The sequence below is a fragment of the Trachurus trachurus genome (genome assembly GCF_905171665.1).
Source record: "Trachurus trachurus genome assembly, chromosome: 8".
NCBI classification, from domain to species: Eukaryota; Metazoa; Chordata; class Actinopteri; order Carangiformes; family Carangidae; genus Trachurus; species Trachurus trachurus.
This window is the reverse complement of record NC_139905.1, coordinates 24,867,540-24,888,611: the sequence shown is the minus strand read 5'-3', so window position 1 is coordinate 24,888,611 and position 21,072 is coordinate 24,867,540. Positions and strand designations below refer to the sequence as shown.

General features: G+C 42.8%; 1 protein-coding gene across 2 annotated transcripts; it reads left to right on the top strand.

Moving 5' to 3' along the window:
- The first annotated feature begins 5,136 nt into the window (after positions 1-5,136).
- hook2 (hook microtubule-tethering protein 2) lies at positions 5,137-20,711 on the top strand. Of its 2 annotated transcripts, XM_083977480.1 has the most exons (22): positions 5,137-5,378; positions 6,193-6,275; positions 6,881-6,953; positions 7,094-7,144; positions 7,294-7,426; positions 7,788-7,855; positions 8,171-8,236; positions 8,335-8,415; positions 10,335-10,501; positions 11,266-11,406; positions 12,559-12,760; positions 12,930-13,040; positions 14,002-14,089; positions 15,006-15,072; positions 15,509-15,646; positions 16,334-16,421; positions 17,146-17,180; positions 17,270-17,352; positions 17,440-17,543; positions 18,228-18,335; positions 18,425-18,496; positions 18,600-20,711. In XM_083977480.1, the coding sequence occupies exons 1-22, from the start codon at positions 5,334-5,336 to the stop codon at positions 18,726-18,728; spliced, it is 2,133 nt and encodes a 710-aa protein (XP_083833606.1). In that variant the 5' UTR covers positions 5,137-5,333; the 3' UTR covers positions 18,729-20,711. The 2 variants fall into 2 exon arrangements, 1 of the variants encoding a protein (XP_083833606.1); XR_014595573.1 differs by lacking the exons at positions 17,440-17,543; positions 18,228-18,335; positions 18,425-18,496; positions 18,600-20,711 and having other exon boundaries at positions 16,334-16,972.
- Positions 20,712-21,072: the final 361 nt, after the last annotated feature.

The window sequence follows — 21,072 nt, the reverse complement described above, 5'->3', positions numbered from 1 at the left end:
GCAAACTACTCCTGTCGTGCCAACACATGGTTCATGAACAAACATGTGCAGTATTAATGGCATTCGTGTTAAGCGCTCATTAGGAAAAAATAAGCATGCTAACATGCTAAAGTGAGGCTGTTAAATAAGCGAACATTATATCTGCTGAGCTGTCATGTTAGCATTGTCGCTAGTAGCATGATAGCCTATCATAGCTTCACAGGACTACTACTGTTTGTTTAGTTTGTTGTGAAATAGTTACAACTACAGCAAATATACTGTGTCTTTTTTTTTTTTTGGAAAGTATTTCTTTGGAGCATTTTTTTTGCCTTTATTTGATAGAGAGACAGGAAATGGGGAAGCAGAGAGAGGGGAAATGACATGGCTACCCGATGCGAGATTCAAACTGGACTGTGGCCTCTGTAGGCTATACGGGGCGCTTGCTCTACCCACTGTGCCACAGGACACCCCAATATATAGTGTCTTATGTATAAAATAGTCTATGTGTGACAGTTGACGGTCCTGTCACTATGCCTCCAATTGATGATACGCCCTGGCTACTTGGTCACATGGTTGAATGGTCAGCGCACATGGCTCTTACCCGGGAGACTGGGGTTCAAACCCTGCTTGGGCCCTCCTTTGTCCTGCCACATATGTCTTAAAAATTACTTATAATTTCACCAGTTAGTGGTTGAAAAAAGTTAGGATAGTGCAGATCAGCATTTGCTTTGCGCGTGTAGCGGGCACAATTTTCTTGTCACTCCTGGGCCCCTCGCCCCTTTTTGCACACCCTACTGTCCACCAGTCCGTTCAGCTAGCCGTCCAAGCAGCTGCATCCTCCGGAGCCCCAGTGTCTCATAGAATACGCTTCAATATTTCTATTTTTAGACGCACAAGTGTTGTGTCAAATCTGTATCAAAACAACCATATAAGCAATTAAAGTAGCCCACTATCACTGTGTGTTGGTTTTTTCAAGTTCAAGTTACTATCTGAGGCAGTTTGGTGTAGCCTATCATCTGTTGTGTGTGCTGTAGCATGAGATAATTTTTTTTTTATGTCAACTTGGAGACAATGAAGACGAGTCTCACGTTGCCCAGCGAACTAGAGCACCTGATACACTCAGGGGGATTGGCCTTAATCACAAGGACACATGGAGGGACTCTCCCTGAGAAGAGGCACTTGTTACCAGTCCAGTGACTCACTTGCGCTGGCCATGTGCTGCCTGTGTCTGTGTGTGTGTGAGAGAGAGAGAGAGAGAGAGAGAGAGGGAGAGGGTGAGGCATTGGTACAGCAGGCGAGGGGACTTATCAGAAACACACAGCTAAGGAGTAAACTTCATTGTGCAGTGAGAGTAAAAGCAAGCAGAGCACACCTGTTTGGCAGATGCAGTGACAATGATGGATAGAGAGGGTGTCTGCCTCTACATCCCAGCTGATCCCTTCTCCTCCTCCACCACCTCTGGTTTGAAGCTACAGTGGGTTTAAGTCTGAAAAGAACAGAGGAGGGTTCGACTGCTGCAGTTGCTGCTGTTGCCATGAGTCATTTTAAGATTTAGATCAATAAGTATGAGGGTCATTTAGTGTCTGTTACATAAGATGAGTAAAACTTTGCTGTCTTTAGGTGGCACAGACACAACAACCACTGAGTCACCAGAGGAAAGCTGAACTAACTGACTGAATATTCTCTTGTGTTGAAAAATGTGCCTGACATGTGCTCCATATGCTACTGACATCCACACTGGGTTTTAAATGCAAACACCATCTCTTTGTGTCGACAACCTGTTTATGCATTTCAAAATGACCACTCCCTATACCAGGTGCCAGAGGTGAGTTTATTATTGACTACCTGACCTTACCAAGGGCATAAATCTCTGGTACCAGAGTAAGGGAGGAGACAGGTGATAAGGCCGAGAGCTCCATAAATCTCAGTTTTCTTTCCCCACTACTTGTGTTTACATGTCTTGACAGCAGCACCTATATGTAACCGTGCGGGTGACCTCATGTCTAGAAAAGAGCTCTCTGATCAGACTCCTGGGTGCTGTTCACCCACGGCCCCACGCCCTTTCTTTTATTCATAGCCTGTCCCTCTGTGCTCCATGCTGCTGTTGTTTTCCTTTCCCACTAACACCTGGGAATGCTGCAGGGGAAATAAACCACTGCCAGCATTCCAACACATTCCAGCGCTGAATGCCTGGGCACAGCCGCACATCATTTGCATTCTTATATTTAAAGGTGCAGCCTTTCATTGTCTCCCATTAACCACATCATTCATTCACATTTAGCTCTGTGGAGACCTGTTTAAGGAGATTGGGGTTTTAGAATTTGTTGGCCACAACGCATCGTTGGTCTACAACTTTGAGGTCATCTGGGCAAAGTGAAGTCCTTTTCACTACTACTTAAAGAGCCCTTTCAGATATGTTTTTCACAATACATCCAATCAGAAATTAGGAAAAACGAATCTGTCAATTAGTTTATTAACATTAGTGATGTGATCCCACATTAATATTCATTTTCTGCCTATGCTAGAACAGTCTTGGCTGTTTTACAGTTGATTGAATATAATTTCACTCTTGTGCAACTTGAATATTGGCTCACTGTTGGGTAACAAACTGGTTGTGATGTCACAAAATCATTCCCATATGTACCCACCTTCTACTCAGATCGAAGGTGATTCAAGGTGAGCAAAGAAACTTTCTTTCTCACTAAATGACTGCGGAAATGGCCTTCTAGTGTCAAACTTTTCACATAGTATTTCTTTTTGTACAGTGAAGGCCAAACACCCGAGTTTTGGGTGTAGATGGGACTTTAAGAAATGAAAAATAAAAATGTGAAACATGTGTAGTTACTAAAGAAATTGGAAGAATCTCAGACAGTTACGCAGCCTTGTTGTGAGTAGACAGCAGATATTTGTTCGTTGCTCTTAAAGAATCCTCAAAAAGGGAACTATCCCCGTTTTTTTCCAAACAAGAAAACCACAAGATTCAAAAAAAGGAATAATTACTCAATCTTAGCTTCTGGCCCTCCCTCCTCCACCCTGCCAGTTCCCCCCAGAGGGATGTGAGTGCGTCAGTGTGAGGTTGGAAAAGAGGAGAAGTAAAGCCTTTTGACTTTCAGGAAGGAAACACATCTGGGGAATAAGGAAAGAGAGAACGGGTGAAAAGAGGAATTAAAGCGGAGGAAGAGGAGCTGGCCAAAAATAGTCAGCCTCCGCTCGAGCCTTGCCTTGCCAGAGTCCCTAACACCACACCTCCTGCCACTCAAGCATTAGTCAGCCCTGACCCATCCCTCTGAGGGTGACTAACCTCCCCACCGAACGAACCCCCCTATGTCTTGAACCTCACTTCCTCCCAGGTGTCTTAATCCAGTCTGGGGGTTGCGCAACTTGAGACCCCCACATTGTTGTCTCCTGTAAAATAGACAAACACCACTGAACCACAAGACACAACTGGAGGGGGGGTGGGACTGGGGACCCAGACCAATTTGAATGTGATAAACAAGTACCAAACATATCAGAAGTCAATAATAAACATGTATCATCAAAGTTTAACGATAAGCAACTGAGAGATAACAGGAGTCTGTGTAATTGTGGGATGATTTATAATAGAGTAAGAGCCAGTGGTGGGGAGTGGGTAAACATGTGCATTCCTTTGGCTTGAAAACCATCTAGAAAAACAGGAACTCCAGCCAGACAAATATGGTAAAGCCAGATGTACGGTGGTGGTGCTGTGACCGGACTGGTTTCGGATGGGAAGGACCGGAAGTATAGCAAACATTTCATCTTGTGCAGGTGTTCAGCAAAGCAGTGGACTTTGCCAAGGCAAACAGGAAGCAGTGGGCAGTGTTTAACTGCGATTGGTTGCTATAGTTTGATTTGTGACAGCGACAAAGAAAGCAGGAAGGAGACGTGTGGAAAGGGAGATATGCAGATTACCAAGGCAAGGGAGTACGTGAGTGACAGCATGTTAATAATATGAGAGACGCTTCTGACAGAGAGCTGCTAAAAGTTTTTTTTTGTAGCAGCAGCAGTAAATCACAAACCAGTGTGAACCAGTCAGGATGTTCACAGTCTGGATGCCTTTTGACAACGCTTCACACAAGAATCTAATTGCTCAATCTTTTATGCAAAAAGAAGAAGAAGAAAAAAAAAACACTCATTGTGAAACATTTGTGTACTTTCACAAAAGGTGTGAAGTATCATCACTGAATAAAAGCCCATATAGCCTAACTGATAGACTACCTATAGATTACCTAACTGAACCTATAGCCTAGTGAGGAGTTTGTTTATTCCTGCTTTTTTAAAATCCACATTACAGCTACTTAGAGAACATTTCTGACCAGATATGTTTTTCAAAACACCTGTGATACTGGGGGTGGTGTAAGCTTTTGGACTGACAGTGTATCAGACTGTTTTCTATAGCTATTTGTCAACTAGAGCCATCCAGTGGTGCTTTAAGGAAGTTTAAGTAGCCTAGGCCTGCAGCAGAGAGGAGGAGAGCAATGTGGCCGTCAGTGGAGACATGGGCTACAGCTGTGATTGTTCTCAAAATGAAACAAAAACTGAACAGTAATCTATCAGTGAAGTTGTTCCAAAGAGTGAGGTGACTAGGCCTACTGCTATATTAGGCCTATAGCCAATTCACTCCATATGTAGGCTGTGGATTTAGGGACATTGTAGAGATACTTATTTTTGTGGTAGGCCTATTAGCAAATATTTATCAAAAAACACTTGTCCCTTTGAGTGTTTGGATTTGAGTCGTGATAAACTTAGTCAGAGGAAAACACACACAAATTACAATGCAAAGATAAGTTATTATTTTGAAATTATCTTAGTCTTGGTCTATTTTTATGATTTTAATTATTGTAGGCTATGTGTTTCCACATAGTCACGCTCCTCTTTAATTCTGATTTAGGCCTAGTGAGTTTGTGTTGTTGTTGGTGTTGTTGTGTCTCGCCAGGAAGATTCATAATGTTTGATGAAATGAATGTAAAAACAAGGATTTAAACCAGTGTCATTATGTGGGCTTAACAACACGCTGGGTTGTTATTACCATTATCCCTTTTATTATCATTCATCATGACCAGACAAGCTGACCCATAACATAATCCGTTTCCATGGGAACGCTCCTAATACGGGAGCTCGCTTGGATAACAGGGGGCGAAACGCGAAGCGGGCAGGAGCAGCAGCAGCAACAGCAGGAGGAGGTGGAGAAGGAGAAGGAGGCCATGGCCGATAATGACTGACGTGGAAGGTGTCAGTAGTGAGTGAGTGAGTAACTTCGGGAGAAAAACAAAGTCTTGAGGCCGGACCCCTTCGCTCCTCTCCGAGCTCCTGGAGGTTTCGCCGGGCACAGCAGGATGAGTCTGGACAAAGCCGAGCTGTGTGACTCACTGTTAACCTGGGTAAGTTTGATATTAGCGAGGGGTTAGTAGCAACACGGCTAGCAGCCGGCTAACAGCTGACAGCTGGTGGTGGCTAAGCACGGAGAAAAATAACATTACTGTTGTGAGGCAATGCTTCACACGCTACTTTGGGGTCATTTACCGACAGTTTCAGTTCACGCATTTATTGGCTGCAGCTGTGGAAGTTGTTTAGGAGCTAACTATCGCTAGCCAGACGAGCTAACTAGCCAGGCACAAAGCTGTGAAGTTTGCCCTTTGTGGTCTGTTAGCATGATATCTGACTGTGTTGTCCAACTGACTGCATGGTCAGCAATACTGACTGCTTTGAAAAACAAACTCACATAGCTTAGTGTTAGCTGAAAGTCTTATGCAGTAATGTTATGTTATCCAAAATAGTCACTAAGTTAGCCTACTCAAGCTCAGAGGAAATCCACCTGTTTGGCACTTGTCCAAGTGAACTGAGACAGACACCTACTACTATGAAGACCTGGATAAATCCCCTGATTGTGAAGTACTGAACATTTAAGTAGTGTTTAGGAAGACTCAATGGGTTTAGACAAAATCCCCTTTTCATTTGCTCATATCATTTATCGTGTGTTTTGTATTACTGAGGCCATTATACAGCAGGTGTCAATTTACTCACATGAATATTAATGCAAACCTGTGACACATGGTGGAATCCAAAAGTCTTAGATCACTTTCTCAATGGTGCACTGATAATATTTTACACATTAATGAGTCTGGTTCAATTTGATTAAATAAATAAATAAAATATAGCTATGCATTTACTGATTCTTAACATCTTCATTTTCAGTTGCAGACATTTCAGGTGCCGTCATGCAACAGCAAGTACGACCTTACCAGCGGAGTGGCCATCGCACATGTGCTGCACAGAATGTAAGTGCACACAACATATTTTGATGTATTTATGTATGTTGTGTTGTTTTGATGATTCAAATGTACGACATGAACTCAGAGGAAACAGCCGATAGAAATTAATTCAGAACCGACTCACTTTGATTTGCTTATCTATGTGATTCACGCTGAGCTGCCCTTTGAAAAGCACAGGGGTCATTGTCTATGCAAATCTTAAATCTTTAACCAGTTAACATTAAAATGCATGCAGCCTGGATTTGTGAGGTCGTCCTTTGTTTCTCAGAGGGTTTTGCCCCACTGTGGCCTTGAGATGTGAGTTTAATTTTTTAAGTAAACCACTCTGTCCAGGCCTATTGACCTTTAGAGCTTGTGGTTTGTTTGTTTTCCTCATCACTATACCTCCACTGATAAATGGACAACCCAAGTATCCTCCCAAATGTTTCTTTTTGTTTTAAGGTCACTGAAACGGCTTCTTCAGCATTATATGTATGATATGTGACTTTAATGAACTGTTCTACTCAAATGTCAGCATGCAGGGCCATGTTGCCCCGTGGCCTCCTGTGAATCTTGATGTCCGGAGATGTGTCGTCGCTGTCACTAGAGTTCTCTTGTGTTCTCATTGACAGAGACCCCTCTTGGTTTAATGAGACATGGCTAGGCAGAATCAAGGAGGAGAGTGGGGCCAACTGGCGCCTCAAGGTAATTTGTGAAACAGCAAGATATGACACAGCACCCAACGGCAGCGAAGAATAATCAAGATGTCTTGGCTATTTATTTTCAACTTCTTTTTCTTGATGAAAATGAGGATGTAGATTGTAAGTCCTGTTTTTCTCTTTCAGGTCAGCAACTTGAAAAAGATTCTCAAGAGCATGCTGGAATATTATCATGATGTAAGAGGATTTTTATTGCTTTTTACTTATTTAAATTTTCATTTGTGTGTGATTTTTCTTTTTTTTTGTATTTCTCTTGCTATATTTCCTCCCCTAGTTGTTTCTATATCTCCAACTCAGCCCTGTCCCACTTTCCTCTCCGTGAACAGGTGCTGGGTCATCAGGTGTCAGATGGGCACTTGCCAGATGTCAACCTCATCGGAGAGATGGGAGATGTCACTGAGCTGGGCAAGCTGGTACAGCTTGTGCTGGGCTGTGCTGTCAGTTGTGAGAAAAAACAAGGTACGCTTTCTGCTGCAGAAGAAAAGAAAACCAGGCAGATACGCAGCCATCTGTGAAAAACAACACATGGGATTAACTCCAAGTCAGCTCACATGATTCCTGTTAAATGACAGTCATGGCCTGAGCATCACAAGTTTTTACACTGACCACATGCTGTTTTCCCCCCTCGCACCAAGTCCCAGTGTGCAGATTAAAATTCAATGGAAAAAAACGGATGAATGCATGTGTTACCGAAACACAAACTGAATGAACACAGGTTCTCTAAAATAAATGCAGTTTTGGTTTGAGGAGATTATTTGTGTTAATCTGTATTTGGCTGCACCGTCACTGCTCTCTGTTGTTGTCTTCCCCCTGAACACAGAGCAAATCCAGCAAATAATGACACTTGAGGAATCTGTCCAGCACGTTGTGATGACAGCCATTCAGGAGGTGAGTGAACCTCTTGCTTATCCCTATCCTTGGTTCTCTCTACTCTGCAATAATCCCAGCTCTTAGTCATGGTGAATTCACAATCGGAGAAATCCGGATAAGCAGAAGACAGAACTGCATCCCAGAAAGCCAACTCTCAAGAATATGTTTAGCCTTGCATTGACACTCATGGGAGTGAACATAACACTGAACATGAGAAAAATGTATGCCAGGTTTTACCAGTAAAATAAGTAAAAATGCTGTTTGAAAATGATTTAGTCTACAAGTCCTGATCATTTATTAAATCACTGACTTTCTACTGCTGTTTTGCCTCAGCTCCTATCAAAAGAACCTTCATCTGATCCAGGAAGCCCAGAAACCTATGGGGACTTTGACTACCAGGTGAAACCCACTCCCCTTGCTCTCTCAGCAGATCCGTTAGATCTTTCCTCTGACCCCGTCACTGACATCTCCTCTGTATCCACCTTCTGTGATTACAGTCCAGAAAGTATTATTTCCTGAGTGAGGAGGCAGACGAAAAGGAAGACATGAGCCAGCGCTGCCAAGACCTACAACATCAGGTTGGTTCACTAAATCGGATTTATGGCTCACACTCATTTCCTGATACCTCGAAGTTATAATCCTCAAGATCTTAGGTCTAGTTAGTTTGGAAACACCCATAGTTTGCAGGTGCAATATTCTACTACAGTTCCTAAAATTCAGGTGGCCACAGACACTCTTGGACTACCTTGTTTGTCAAAAACACAATTAAAGAGGAAATGATGAATATACTTTCACAGTGCAGCCAAAACCCACATTAATAAAAAGCAGGTTGTAAGCTGCAACTTCTTGTTCTGTTACTGCTTGATGTGTAAAAAGTGATCAGCTCCTTTTTTCCCTCGATTTGTGAAAGGTGTAAATCTCAGTGACCAACATTTCATTTTCTGTGATTGCATTATGAAGTGCAAAATCCTGGGTCTGCATTTACAGCTCAATGCAGCAGTAAAGAGACTATTAGTCTGATATCAAGACTGGATTTATATCCTGCATTGTTTCCCGTGAATCCCTCAAGTGTGTTATTTCAGTCCAGGCTTTATCCACTTCTAACAGTGAAAAAACTACTATCTACTATCTAATTATGAATACAATTAAATGGACTGGCTGTAGCTGAAAAAGCTGACCATAAATAGCATCAAAAACAAGGTCTCTTGAAACTCTTAAGGATTATAACTTTTAAGTGGGTCTCCTGGGGCTGGGTTTGTTTCATCTTCCATTTGTCAAACAGAGTTGTTGGCAAACTGTTGTTGTGGTTTTTGAGTGATTATAAAACCATTTCAGCTCTACATATGCAACTCTGAGATGTTTAGGGGGCTGGTTTTGTTGTGGTGTGTGTGGATGGCTGCAGCATACTGCTGAATGTATAATGCCTGCAGCTTTTGTGCTCTGGCCCTTATTGATTATTCAGCCTGAGACTTTGTGTTCCCATGGCTTGTTGTTGTACCACTGACTAAAAAAAACAAAAAACCCCACTAAATTAATCCTTTTTCAAAGACACACTCCAGTCAATAGTTGCATAACATCAAGATAAAACTGACACGTTGCCTTGGGATGGAGCAGTAGCCAACAATAATTTGCACTGCTCTCAGCCCACCTGTTTGTTTACTTACTTAGCCCACGCATTAGGGATTAGTCATTTGTGTTGTTTTGAAAGCTATTTACTGTTACTGGCCCTATGCTAAAGTATGCAATCTGTCCTTAAAGTTCAGTGTAGGGTTTTGCTGTTCAAGTCCAGCAGGTAAGTACAGCCCCCCCCCCCCCCTTTTTTTTCTCTTTTCAACACTGGAATGCCAGCTTGTCTAACTTCAACCTCAGCTCAGCCTGACGCCGACAAACATTTAGTTAAACTGCCGTCTCATCATCTCTCTATTCAAAGCAGCTTCATCAGCCTCGAGTTAGAGCAGCTCCAACTGTAACAGTGTAATCAGTGTCACTAATGCCCCTCAATGAGCTGTACATATTCATTTATTTCCATTTTTATCCTGAGGGTCAGGTTTTCGACCTTAAGGCCGACGCTAACAAATCCACCATTGAGAAAGTTCCATCTGCCCGAGAGCGTTGCACACCAGCTGACTAACTAGCTTTTGACCACTGAGCATGTGAAATGAGAACAAAGCATGTGATCGAGGTTCTCTGTGCACAAAAGGTGGTGAGTCTGTCGCTGTGGATCAGTGTTTTCCCTCTGTGTATCTGCCGAGTGCTACTACTGTGGCTTTCACGTGTTTATTTTACTTATGGATTAAGAAGATTTCTGTAAATCAGCCTATAGGACTTTTTTAAAGCAATGGTTTTTTTGTTTTTTTTCAGGAGCATATTCTTTCTCGTTCACTTTCAGCATCTTCATCACTTCTCTCTTAATGCTAATGCTTTAATGTTAATTCTGCCTGCCTTTACACCTCTTTTTGCAATGTTTGTCCTATGTTCCTCTCCCTCCCCCCAACAGTTGTCCCTGGCGCTGGAGGAGAAGTCGTCCCTTCAGGCGGAGACGCGTTCCCTGAAGGAGAAGCTGAGCCGCAGCGACTCTTTTGACGCCTCCACCACTGCCATCACTGGCAAGAAGCTGCTGCTGCTGCAGAGTCAGATGGAGCAGCTTCAGGAGGAGAATTACAGGTACAGCCTGTACACACACAGAGATTTTCTAAGGAAAGCCGTGATTGCACAAAATAATTTAAAGCAGATATCAGTGGAATGTTTTTGTTAATATAAGTCCTAAATAGTCCTATTTTCCGTCAGCAATCACTTACATGAAGTATTTCAGCCTAAACACGAGTCTCTCCGTCACTCTGCTCTGCTGTAACCCGAGGAGAAAATTTTCCTTGTGGGATACAAGTGTTATCCAATGAGGAGAGAGAACGGCATGAAGGGCTGTGTGTGCAGCCAAGGGATGCGCGTGAATGTGGTGACGTAGCACGAGGACCAATTGATGCCTGACAAGGGCGGGGGCTGCTAACTCATGGTGCGTTCAAAGAAACTCGTACTTTGTGTTTTTCCTTCCTGTGAAGTCATACCAGTTCGATCTGGTACGAGTTCACGGGTCGGAAGTTACGAGTGGCCGTTATAGGGAACTTTCACAGACAACAGGATGGTAAAAACACGAGCTACGGGTTACCTGGAACGCTACCAAGTCGTAGTTGTGACTTGAAGCTGTAACTTACGGTTTCAAAAGCCTGCCTTGAACGCAGCATTAGCCGAAACGGCCGTGAAGCTGATATCTGCTTTAAGTATGTATGTAATTTACTAAACTAAACTTAGAAATGTTTGAGGTTTTCAGAAAGATTTAACATTCCCGATTAATAATGATGCTATTGTTGACTCATCTTACCCCGTTTCGTATCTCTCACAAACCCCCTGATCTTCTGTCATGCATGTTTCAGACTGGAGAACAGCAAAGATGACATGCGTGTGCGTGGAGAGATACTGGAGCGTGAGGTGGCCGAGCTGCAGCTACGTAACGAAGACCTGACCAGTCTGGCACAGGAGGCCCAGGCCCTCAAAGACGAGATGGACATCCTCAGGTGAGTCGGCTGGCCTTCTTAACAATTGTAACCGATTTTAGTTGAATTTACAGAGGAGGCCAAGCAGGAGTGGAGGTTACGTGCTAACTTAGATTTATCGCCAGAAAAACTATAGGTTCCATATATTCAGTGGGTGTTTGTGTCATAGAGAATGGGGATTTTGTGTTTTCTGTTTTCTGTGTAGCTGTTTGGAGGCTTTCTATTAAATTATTACCAGATTAAGTACTTCACATAATTCAGTCTTGAGTCTTACTCGATTTCCTGACACTTACTGCTGAGCCAGTATTTCTGGAATTGTTGTGATAGGGAAACTAAAACCTATGATGCAGTTTGATTTGAAAAACAAGTTTTCATTGAAAGAATATATTGAAGTCTTGTTTTGACTGGAAATATATCTCTCGAATCTGAAAGAATTTCATCTACATTTTTGTCACTATCAACAAATGTCATGGAAAGACAAAGCACAATAACATTTCCTGTTTGATCAGAGCTTAGTGTAGCTTATTGTCTGTTACATTAAAGCATGTCAGTGAGCCACACCCTTGCACGTGCTGACATACTCATAGTACAACGAACATGGGAGGGATATGTATCAATATCGTATATTTTGTTTTTAATCAATAAATATTCACAAGCTCATATTTTCATAGCCACAAGTAGTGTCCAACAATTCTTCAACCCAGTCATTTCCTGCTGTTTGAATAATGTGTCTAAAAACTTTAGTCCTCAGCTGTTTTTTAGGAAACTGAACTTTTAAAAAAATAAGTAGCTTTTGAAGGATTTACATCTTCAGTGGGAATGAATAGGCTTTGAACCGAGAGCCACAGACTGGGCAGGGAAGTGGAAGTGTTGAGAGATGAACTGATGGGAGAGCATCAGCAGCCTTTTCTTTTACGCAGTAGTTCATCCATTATCATTTCAGACTCACAGAAACAACTCCCACACCGCCCACACACAGACGTCCATTCAGCCCCTCTCTCTGACCTCTGTGTTTTATAAAAATGAATTTCATGCATTGTGCCGGCTCGCGTCAGACTTGTTGGTTTTTTCACTAGTTAAGTACATATTCCACACGGATGTATTGTGTTTAACTTGAAGTGCTGTTCCTGCGCTTGGCGCTCAACACTTCTGACACTCCTCCCCCCGCCTCAGGCACTCATCGGACCGGGTGAACCAGCTCGAGGCAATGGTGGAGACGTACAAGAGGAAGCTGGAGGATCTGGGAGACCTGCGCAGACAGGTGCGCCTCCTGGAGGAGCGCAACACCGTGTACATGCAGCGCACCTGTGAACTGGAGGAGGAGCTGCGCAGGGCCAACGCCGTCCGCAACCAGCTGGACACCTACAAGAGACAGGCAAGCTGTGGGCTGACAGGAGGAGGAGGAGGAGGAGGGACAGTGTTGACATCCAAGAGACGTGAAACACGTCATCGCCGGGCGTTTTACATGTGACTGGAAAACGTTTGCAGTTTTTATAGAGCGCTCCTGCCAACACAGACTGTTGTGCTCTTCTTCTGACTTGCAGGCTCACGAGCTTCACACCAAGCACTCGGCAGAGGCCATGAAAGCTGAGAAGTGGCAGTTTGAGTACAAGAACCTTAACGACAAGTATGACGCGCTGCTGAAAGAGAAAGAAGTGAGTTCACGACGGCCATCAGGAAACAAAAGCTTAAGTTGTGACAGAGGGGGAAAAAAAATGTGCACAATGCTTTTACTGTGGTGTTTTATCAGTGTGCAGCTGATCTCCCTTATATCATGGACACACACTAAAAGCCCTGTCACCGAACAAGGTGGAGTGACATAGTATTTAGTGACAGTCCTTGTGTGGAGGATCACCATTTGTTGTGATGATCACAGGAGGCGCAGGAGGAACCCCTGCCAGGCAAATATCATACTATTCTTCAGAGGACTCCCACGTCCAGTGTCTGTTCTAGCACCTTCTGCAATGTGACAGGAGTGATTAATGTCCTTGGGTACTTGTGGCAGTAATTAAGAAATACACACTGTCCTGACATGCAGTCTACATCGGCCATTCACTTCATCCACGTTGCACTACTCTCATTGAAACAGTGTAGTAGTTTTGATGCTTTAGGAACCCCCCCCCCCCCCAGCTCTGCATTAGAGCTAACAACAGCCCAGAGAGCTCAGAATTCAGTGGTTCTAAACCTTTTTTTTAGCTCGTGACCCCATTTTGACATCAAAAATTTCTGGCGACCCACTCAGATATTTTTATATGCTGCATTTAAGAGAAGGTGAAATTATAGAATACAGTAGTTTGTGATTGTGTGCAGTGTAATTTTAAAAAGAATAATAATTAGTTAAATATAAATATTTATATATTAAATATTTTTATCAGTATTTTTTTTATCATTATTTTACTAGGCATTTCAGGCGACCCCATTTGAATTCCAGGCAACCACAGGGTTGAAAAACACTGCTCTAACGTAAAATGACTTCAGGTCTCTTCATGTGTATACCCCAGGTGGTCTAATCTAATAATAGTTTTATTTTACACTGGATACTTGTGTATGTTTAATGATTAAGTCGTTTGACACACAAACTAAAGCAGTCTTGCATCTTGTGCTTTTGCTCCTCAGCGTCTGATCTCAGAAAGAGACACTCTGAGGGAAACCAACGATGAGCTCAGGTGTGCACAAGTGCAACAGAGGTGTCTGAGTGGAGGAGGTGAGTTATAATCCTATTCAACTGGACATAAAGAAGTTAAAGAAGAAGTGAGCGATATTTTTGTGTTAATATAAGTCTTAAATAGTTATATCTTCCGACAGCAATCACTTACATAGAGTGTTTGGACCGAAACATGGGTCTGTCAGTCACTCTGCTCTGAGCCGAGGAGAAAACCTTTCTCGTATCCTACAATTTTTATCCAATGAGGAGAGAGAACGGCATACAGGGCTGTGTGTGCAGCCAAGGGATGCGCGTGAATGTGGTGACGTAGGGACGAGGACTGTTATGGTGCGTTCAAGGCAACTCATAACTCGTGTTTTTCCGACCTGTGTGAAGTCGTACCAGTTCGATCTGGTACGAGTTCACGGGTCGGAAGTTACGAGTGGCCGTTATAGTACACTTTCACAGGTAAAACAGGTCGGAAAAACACGAGTGGGTTGCCTGGAACGCTACAAAGTCGTAAATTGTGACTTGAAGCTGTAATTTACGGTTTCAAAAGCCTGCCTGGAACGCAGCATTAGCCAAAACGACCGGATCGCTTACTTCTGCTTTAATTGAAATTCTGGTGAAATTACCAGAAGCAACAATCCACTTGTGATAGAGCATATTTTTTCCTTTATCATGTTTTGATCTGACATTTTCTAAATGTTGGTCAAATGTATTCATTCATTCATTGAAGTGCTTTACAAAGAAATGTAAAATACACTTACAAACCAAAAAAAACGGACAGATAATTGTAATGGATGCATCTGAATAGTCATAATAATTAATATTGTAATAAATTATTCATCCAAAATCCAAATCCAGTAGAGCGTTAATCAAAATCATGTGGGGAAGAGAAATCTTCATCAGCTGATGAAGGTTTTTTATTAAATCTGTGCTGAGTCTTAATCCCCGTCTCTCTGTCTCTCCACAGGAGGCCTGTGTGACAGTAGTGTCACAGTGGGAAACCTTGCTGCAGAGATCATGCCCACTGAGCTCAAGTACGTGCGCTATTATTAATATGCAGTGTACGTCTGTGTATAAGCTTCGGCGTGTAGGGTTTGTGAGCATAGCAGTCAAATTTTGGGCGTAACAAATGAGATTTTCCCTCTAAACCTGTAAAGGAAAAAAAAATAAAAACACGCACTGGTGTCATTATCAGTAACCCACTCACACCCTATATCCATCCTCTACAGCCTGAGATAAACGGCTCAGACCTGCTCACACAGCCCCTAAAGTTTATTTATAGCTTGAAATGTGCAGTTGGCATCCCGAACAGCGACACATGGCAGCGCTGCACATTTGGCCTGGGTGTTGTCGTAAAGAAGCCTCGGTCAACTTGGCGGAGCGGAGCTTCTGTCTGTCCCTCCACCACTCTCTGACCCACTTCATCTGTCCTCCGCTTTCCTTCCTCCCCCCTCCTGACTCCTTCCACAGGGAGACGGTGGTGCGCCTGCAGAGCGAAAACAAGATGCTGTGCGTCCAGGAGGAGAGCTACAGGCAGAGACTAGTGGAGGTGCAGGCCGAGCTGGAGGAGGCCCAGCGCAGCAAGAACACCTTGGAAACTCAGGACAGGTACAGTAGAGCCTGTGCACGTGTGTGTGTGTGTGTGTGAAGTCCAAATTCTTGTTCAGCAGTGTTAAATAACCATCCCCTTTCTAGGCCACCATATTGTATGTTCCTGGACGTTAATCTGCTTGTTTGGCTGATAGTAGGAGTGATATCTGCCTAAATGTCAACTCACCCTCTGGACTGTGTGCTCAACTGAGCTGTGTGGGCTGCACTGGAGGACAGACAGCAGAAAGCCAGATTGTCCCTTGACTGTGTGTGTGTGTATGTGTGTGTTTACATGCCTGTGGGCATGTGGACATGTGGGTGGACAGTTTATGTGCGTGTGGCTGTGTATGTGTCCAATGCAACACCAGGCCCAGGGTGTGGGAAGCATCCTCAGCAACAGGAGGAGAGGAGTGGAGTGAGCATGCTCAGTAGAGCAGAGCTGTGAATGGTCAGGCAGCACTTGGTGGAGCGGATGAATGCTGCCTGCAGCAGATGTACAAGGACCCACATGATACTTTGCAAACATCTCCCACCCACAGACGCAACTAAGTAACCTTGTGTTTCATCTTTTCCTCTGTTCCTTTCACGTCTCCTATCATCATCCTTCTCCTTCTTGTTTGTGGCTCACTCCACGGCGTTCCTCCTTGCATCTCCTCATTTTCTCGCTTTCCTATCTTTTTCTTCCCGTCTGTGTCTGTTTCCAAGGTTGAACCAGCAGCAGATCTCAGAGCTGCGCTCTCAGATCGAGGAGCTTCAGAAAGCGCTACAGGATCAGGACAGCAAGACGGAGGATGTGAGTGGAGAGACGGCTGCCTCTGTCCTCTCTGGATACTCTAGTCACCTCACACTTAGAACCTCCCTCATCACAAATAATAGATTCCTACGATCACACTGGTCGACAACAGACACTATGTGCAACCAATCAGCTGAGAGAAATGTATAGATCAGCTCTTATTTTCTTTTTCCTTCATCAAATGACAACCCTTGTTATTTGAATCAGTATGATTATTAATCAGTGTTGAATTACACTGTCTGTGAAACTGGAACTGCAAAGACATGACTTTCATATAATTCCTTGAAGTAAAAGTATTTTTTGAGACACTGATTTTTCAGCAAACATTTCCTATGTACAAAAGCAGTATGTTTGCATGGCACTTTGAGTTTGAGAAAACAGTTGAACGCACTTGCCTGTGAACTACTGCCTTGTCTGTTCTTACTTGTAATACATGTTGTGTGGGACTTTAACCCAAGTCTGCTGTGGTGATTCACTGTTAACGCCTGCCCCTCTCTGTCTGTCTCCCTCCGCCTGCCCCCATCGGTCAACTCTGCCAAAATCAGGCTATCGTAAGTACGGCCCACCCTCTGTCCAACTGGCCCATGATTTAACTCTTTGTCAGCTTGACTTTCACAGCTTACATTGTGTATGTGTGTGTGTGTGTGTGTATGTGTTTGTTTGTGTGCCATTCAGAAAACCTGAGTTTTGAGTGCTTTTTTTTCTTTCCCCACCTTTTTTTTAGTCCTCTTTATTGAAGAAAAAGCTGGAGGAGCATTTGTAAGTATCTGCTTCTTACATATCATTTATCCACGTGTGCGCTAAAAACACATATAGTAAACATATATCTCATCATGTGATTATTACAGGGAGAAGCTCCATGAAGCTCACTCAGATCTTAAAAAGAAGAGAGAGGTCATCGATGACCTGGAGCCCAAAGTGGACGGCAACAGTAAGTCATCACTTTTATTATCACCATCTCATCCGTCTCATGCCGCCTTCTCCTTCAAACACTGTTTTTTCCCCCTCTCCTTCTCAGTGGCAAAGAAGATAGATGAACTTCAGGAGATTCTGCGGAAGAAGGACGAGGACATGAAGCAGATGGAGGAGCGATACAAACGCTATGTGGAGAAGGCGAGAACGGTCAGTCCACCTCAACAGAACATGTTCTCCTCAGCATGTGGCTCTAAATAAAATTACAGGGTGTTGTTTTTTTCACTGATTTAAGGAGAGCAGTTGTTGGGACGTTTTAGTACATGTGTGGGAAAAATGTTGGTGGCTTCAAATTCTGTCAGTTCAGGGCAGAACGTTTGAAAATGGAAAATATTAAAGGGATAGTTCAACATTTTGGCAAATTGGCCCATTGCCATAATCCCTATAGTTTTAGGAGTAGGTTCGTTACCTTTAATTGTCGGTGCGAGACTGCCCCGACAGGAACGGGCATCAGCTGTTTTGCATGAATTTACCTCGAAAACAACTCTGTCTTGTAACGTGTTATTATCTCATAGCGTGGTGAATGTGCAGGTCACAACTTGTCCAATAGCTTGCACCGACAATTAAAGGTAACGAACCTACTCCTAAAACTATAGGGATTATAGCAATGGGCCAATTTGCCAAAATGTTGAACTATCCCTTTAAAGGTGTGGAGCGAGAGAGGTAAGCTACGTGGCTCACTCCTCAAATGTGCTTGTGGCCAACAGCTGCGACAGGAATAACCCACACAAATTAGCCACAAGACCATGACCATTTTAAAGAGCTCTCCATCATGAATCTATTAATGTCATAGCAGCAGTATAATGTTAATTCAGTAGATTTGTCTTTGTGCAGGTGATCAAAACCCTGGATCCCAAGCAGCAGCAGCCGCCTGCAACTCCTGACGTTCAGGCTCTGAAGAACCAGCTGGCAGAGAGGGAGAGGAAAATCCACCACCTCGAGGTGCAAACCTTTAACATAAAGACTCAAATGATGTTAACTCCAGTTCTGTAAAATCTCACTGTAATGCCTGATGATGTCCCTTTGTACAGCACGACTATGAGAAGAGCAGAGCCAGACATGACCAAGAGGAGAAACTCATCATTTCTGCCTGGTACAACATGGTGAGCAAGTGCATTGAAACATGGCATTTCATATGAACAAACTGAACAGAAACTGGTTTCAACAAATGATCCTTGACTCTTTCTTTGTCCCTCTCCTTCTCAGGGGATGGCATTGCATCAGAAAGTGTCTGGTGAGCGGCTGGGACCCTCCAACCAGGCCATGTCCTTCCTCGCTCAACAGAGGCAGTCCACCAACGCCAGGAGAGGCCTCACACGACACCACCCGAGATAAAAATAAATTAAAAAAACGTCCAGGCAGGAGAAGAAGAAAACATGCAGGGACACAGCGTAGAGAAGATGAAGTGATCTGCTGTGAACTTCATCAGAACTTCCTGAACCTTTTGCCTTTATGCCTTCACTGGATTGCTGCACCTCAGAGAGTATTTTTTAATGCTGCTGCTGCCCCCTGCTGGCTGATAGTGATCCAAGAAATTTTTTATTTTATTTTATTTTCTCAGTGGAGCCTCAGAGGAGAAAGGTTCCCAAGTTTAGCCACAGAAACAGAAATGACTGGATTAAGTGGAGTTACAGGGTCTGAAAAGAGGCTGTCTCACCTTTTAAGGTGACTTTTATTTTCTCTTCAGTCTCTTGTATTCACTCCTGTTTCTTCAAGGTCTGTTTAATTTTTTTTATATATGTATTTTATGTTATACAATAGGTTGGGATATGAGCTAGTTTTGTCAAGGCTAGGAATTAAACAAGGCAAACGAGGGAGGAGTTATTAGGGGTCATACATTTACTATTGTTGATGCTTAAGAGGACAAAGCTACTGAACTCACACTCAGCCGTTAGTATCTCCTTGGTTTTTTGTTTGGTTTGTTTTGAGTTTTCTCATAGCTTTTCTTTTTGTTTCTTAGATCATGTGTTTTGAGGTGAATTTTTGTGTTAGTTTTAATTTGAAGGACATTGGGGGAAAAAAAAAACCATGAGGGTTGCTTAATGGCTTTAGTCTTTTTTTATTCACTTTTTTTCTCAAGTTAATATTCATAAAAAGAATTTATTAGAATTTTCCTGATACACCAAAGCACTTTCTCTCTTGATAGATCGGTGGGTTTGTTCAGTGCCTCGCTAAAAACTCTAAATGTGACACTAAAGTTTGAGATATCTGAAGTGTCAACCCCGTCTTCCTGCCTCGTTTGGTAGAAATACATTTTTACTTTAAAGAATACTGCAGGTTCATCTTGTTATGCCTGGTGATACTGTGACTTCAACGTACGATTTTCTCAACATTGTTCCTCTTTTGTTGCGTATGATTTTGATTTATTGCTACTTTTTTTTTTTTTCATTTTTTCCATTCCCTTTCATCCCCTCTTCCCAAAGATTGTAACAGGGTGTAGGTTGTGGGTAGGACCTGATTGCACGCACCACTTTAGACTAATGTGAGCATAGGCATCTGAAGGCCTTAGTTTATCACAAGGACTGGAAAACACAATTATAGGCCCCATTTATAATAACACTAAGAACAATGACTCAGCTAATGGTTGTTTACTGCCACCGACCTCATTTACAGTTCAGCTGAACTGGAAGGAAATGTATTCAACAGTACACTGGAATTCTTTTGTTGTCTGTTGACAGGAAGTCAGAGGCAAATACAAAAGGTGGAGCCCAGCGCTAGATGGCTCATTTATCCACACTGCTTCTATCGTCACTCACTACTGGTTAATTTCCCATTTCAGCAGATGTACTAACTTCACACTGCCCCATATCAGAGCTGCTGTTTTTATGACTTGGACTCGGTCCCTGTAAATGTTTGTGCTATGATCTACACAGACCAGAATCCTGCTGTTGTGTGCACACTTTTTTTTTCTCTACTGTTTCATTATTTTGAGTAGATATTTATGGTGTTGTGTTATTATCTTAACTGCACATTTTGCATGGCTTGAAGGGTTGAACTTGTAGGTTGTCAGTGTTTGTTTGTATCACATAATGGTCTAGTAGATTATAGCATATGGTACTTCACACAGGGATAGAGGCAAGTTAAAGATTTGTAGTCCTATCTGTTCTACTTTTGCACTACAAATAAACAGGATCTTAAGAACGTTTGTCTGGTGTCTTCTTCATCAACACGTTTGAAGATAAAGAATAACCTGCATTGACTAAACCTGAAACTAAGAGCTTTTCCCCAAGAGTATGAGAAGTATGTACCGTTTTATAACATTGTTGCTTTACAGTTTAATTCTGTCATCATCTAAAGGCCAGACTGATAAGTCGGGCTTCTCACATCCTTTGTGCAGCTGTCAAACAGTTGAGTAAAATGGTGAAAGTATTCTTTATCTGTCACATCACTTTCAACACACACTTCTGAAAGACTCAACAACGGACACACTAAAATCTGAACATACAATCACAAATACAGTGCACTTGTCCTGTGCGTTTCATTTCAAATTTTAACTGCAGTTCGTGGCTGCAAACTTTCTAAGTGAGGTGTGTCCCAGACTGGAGATAGCCATCACATTGGATTTCAGGCCTTTGAGCTAATATACACTCCTAATTACAATCCAGTCAGATCTTCATGAACTAGAACTTAATAATAGTGATAATAATAAGATAAGGTAAGAAAACTTTATTTAAACAGA

Excerpts from the sequence above, each read along its gene's own strand:
- hook2 (XM_083977480.1), top strand. The coding sequence starts at position 5,334 with ATGAGTCTGGACAAAGCCGAGCTGTGTGACTCACTGTTAACCTGG. Across the intron at positions 8,416-10,334 it reads GCCAAGACCTACAACATCAG|TTGTCCCTGGCGCTGGAGGA; the intron begins GTTGGTTCACTA and ends TCCCCCCAACAG. Across the intron at positions 15,647-16,333 it reads ACCTTGGAAACTCAGGACAG|GTTGAACCAGCAGCAGATCT; the intron begins GTACAGTAGAGC and ends TCTGTTTCCAAG.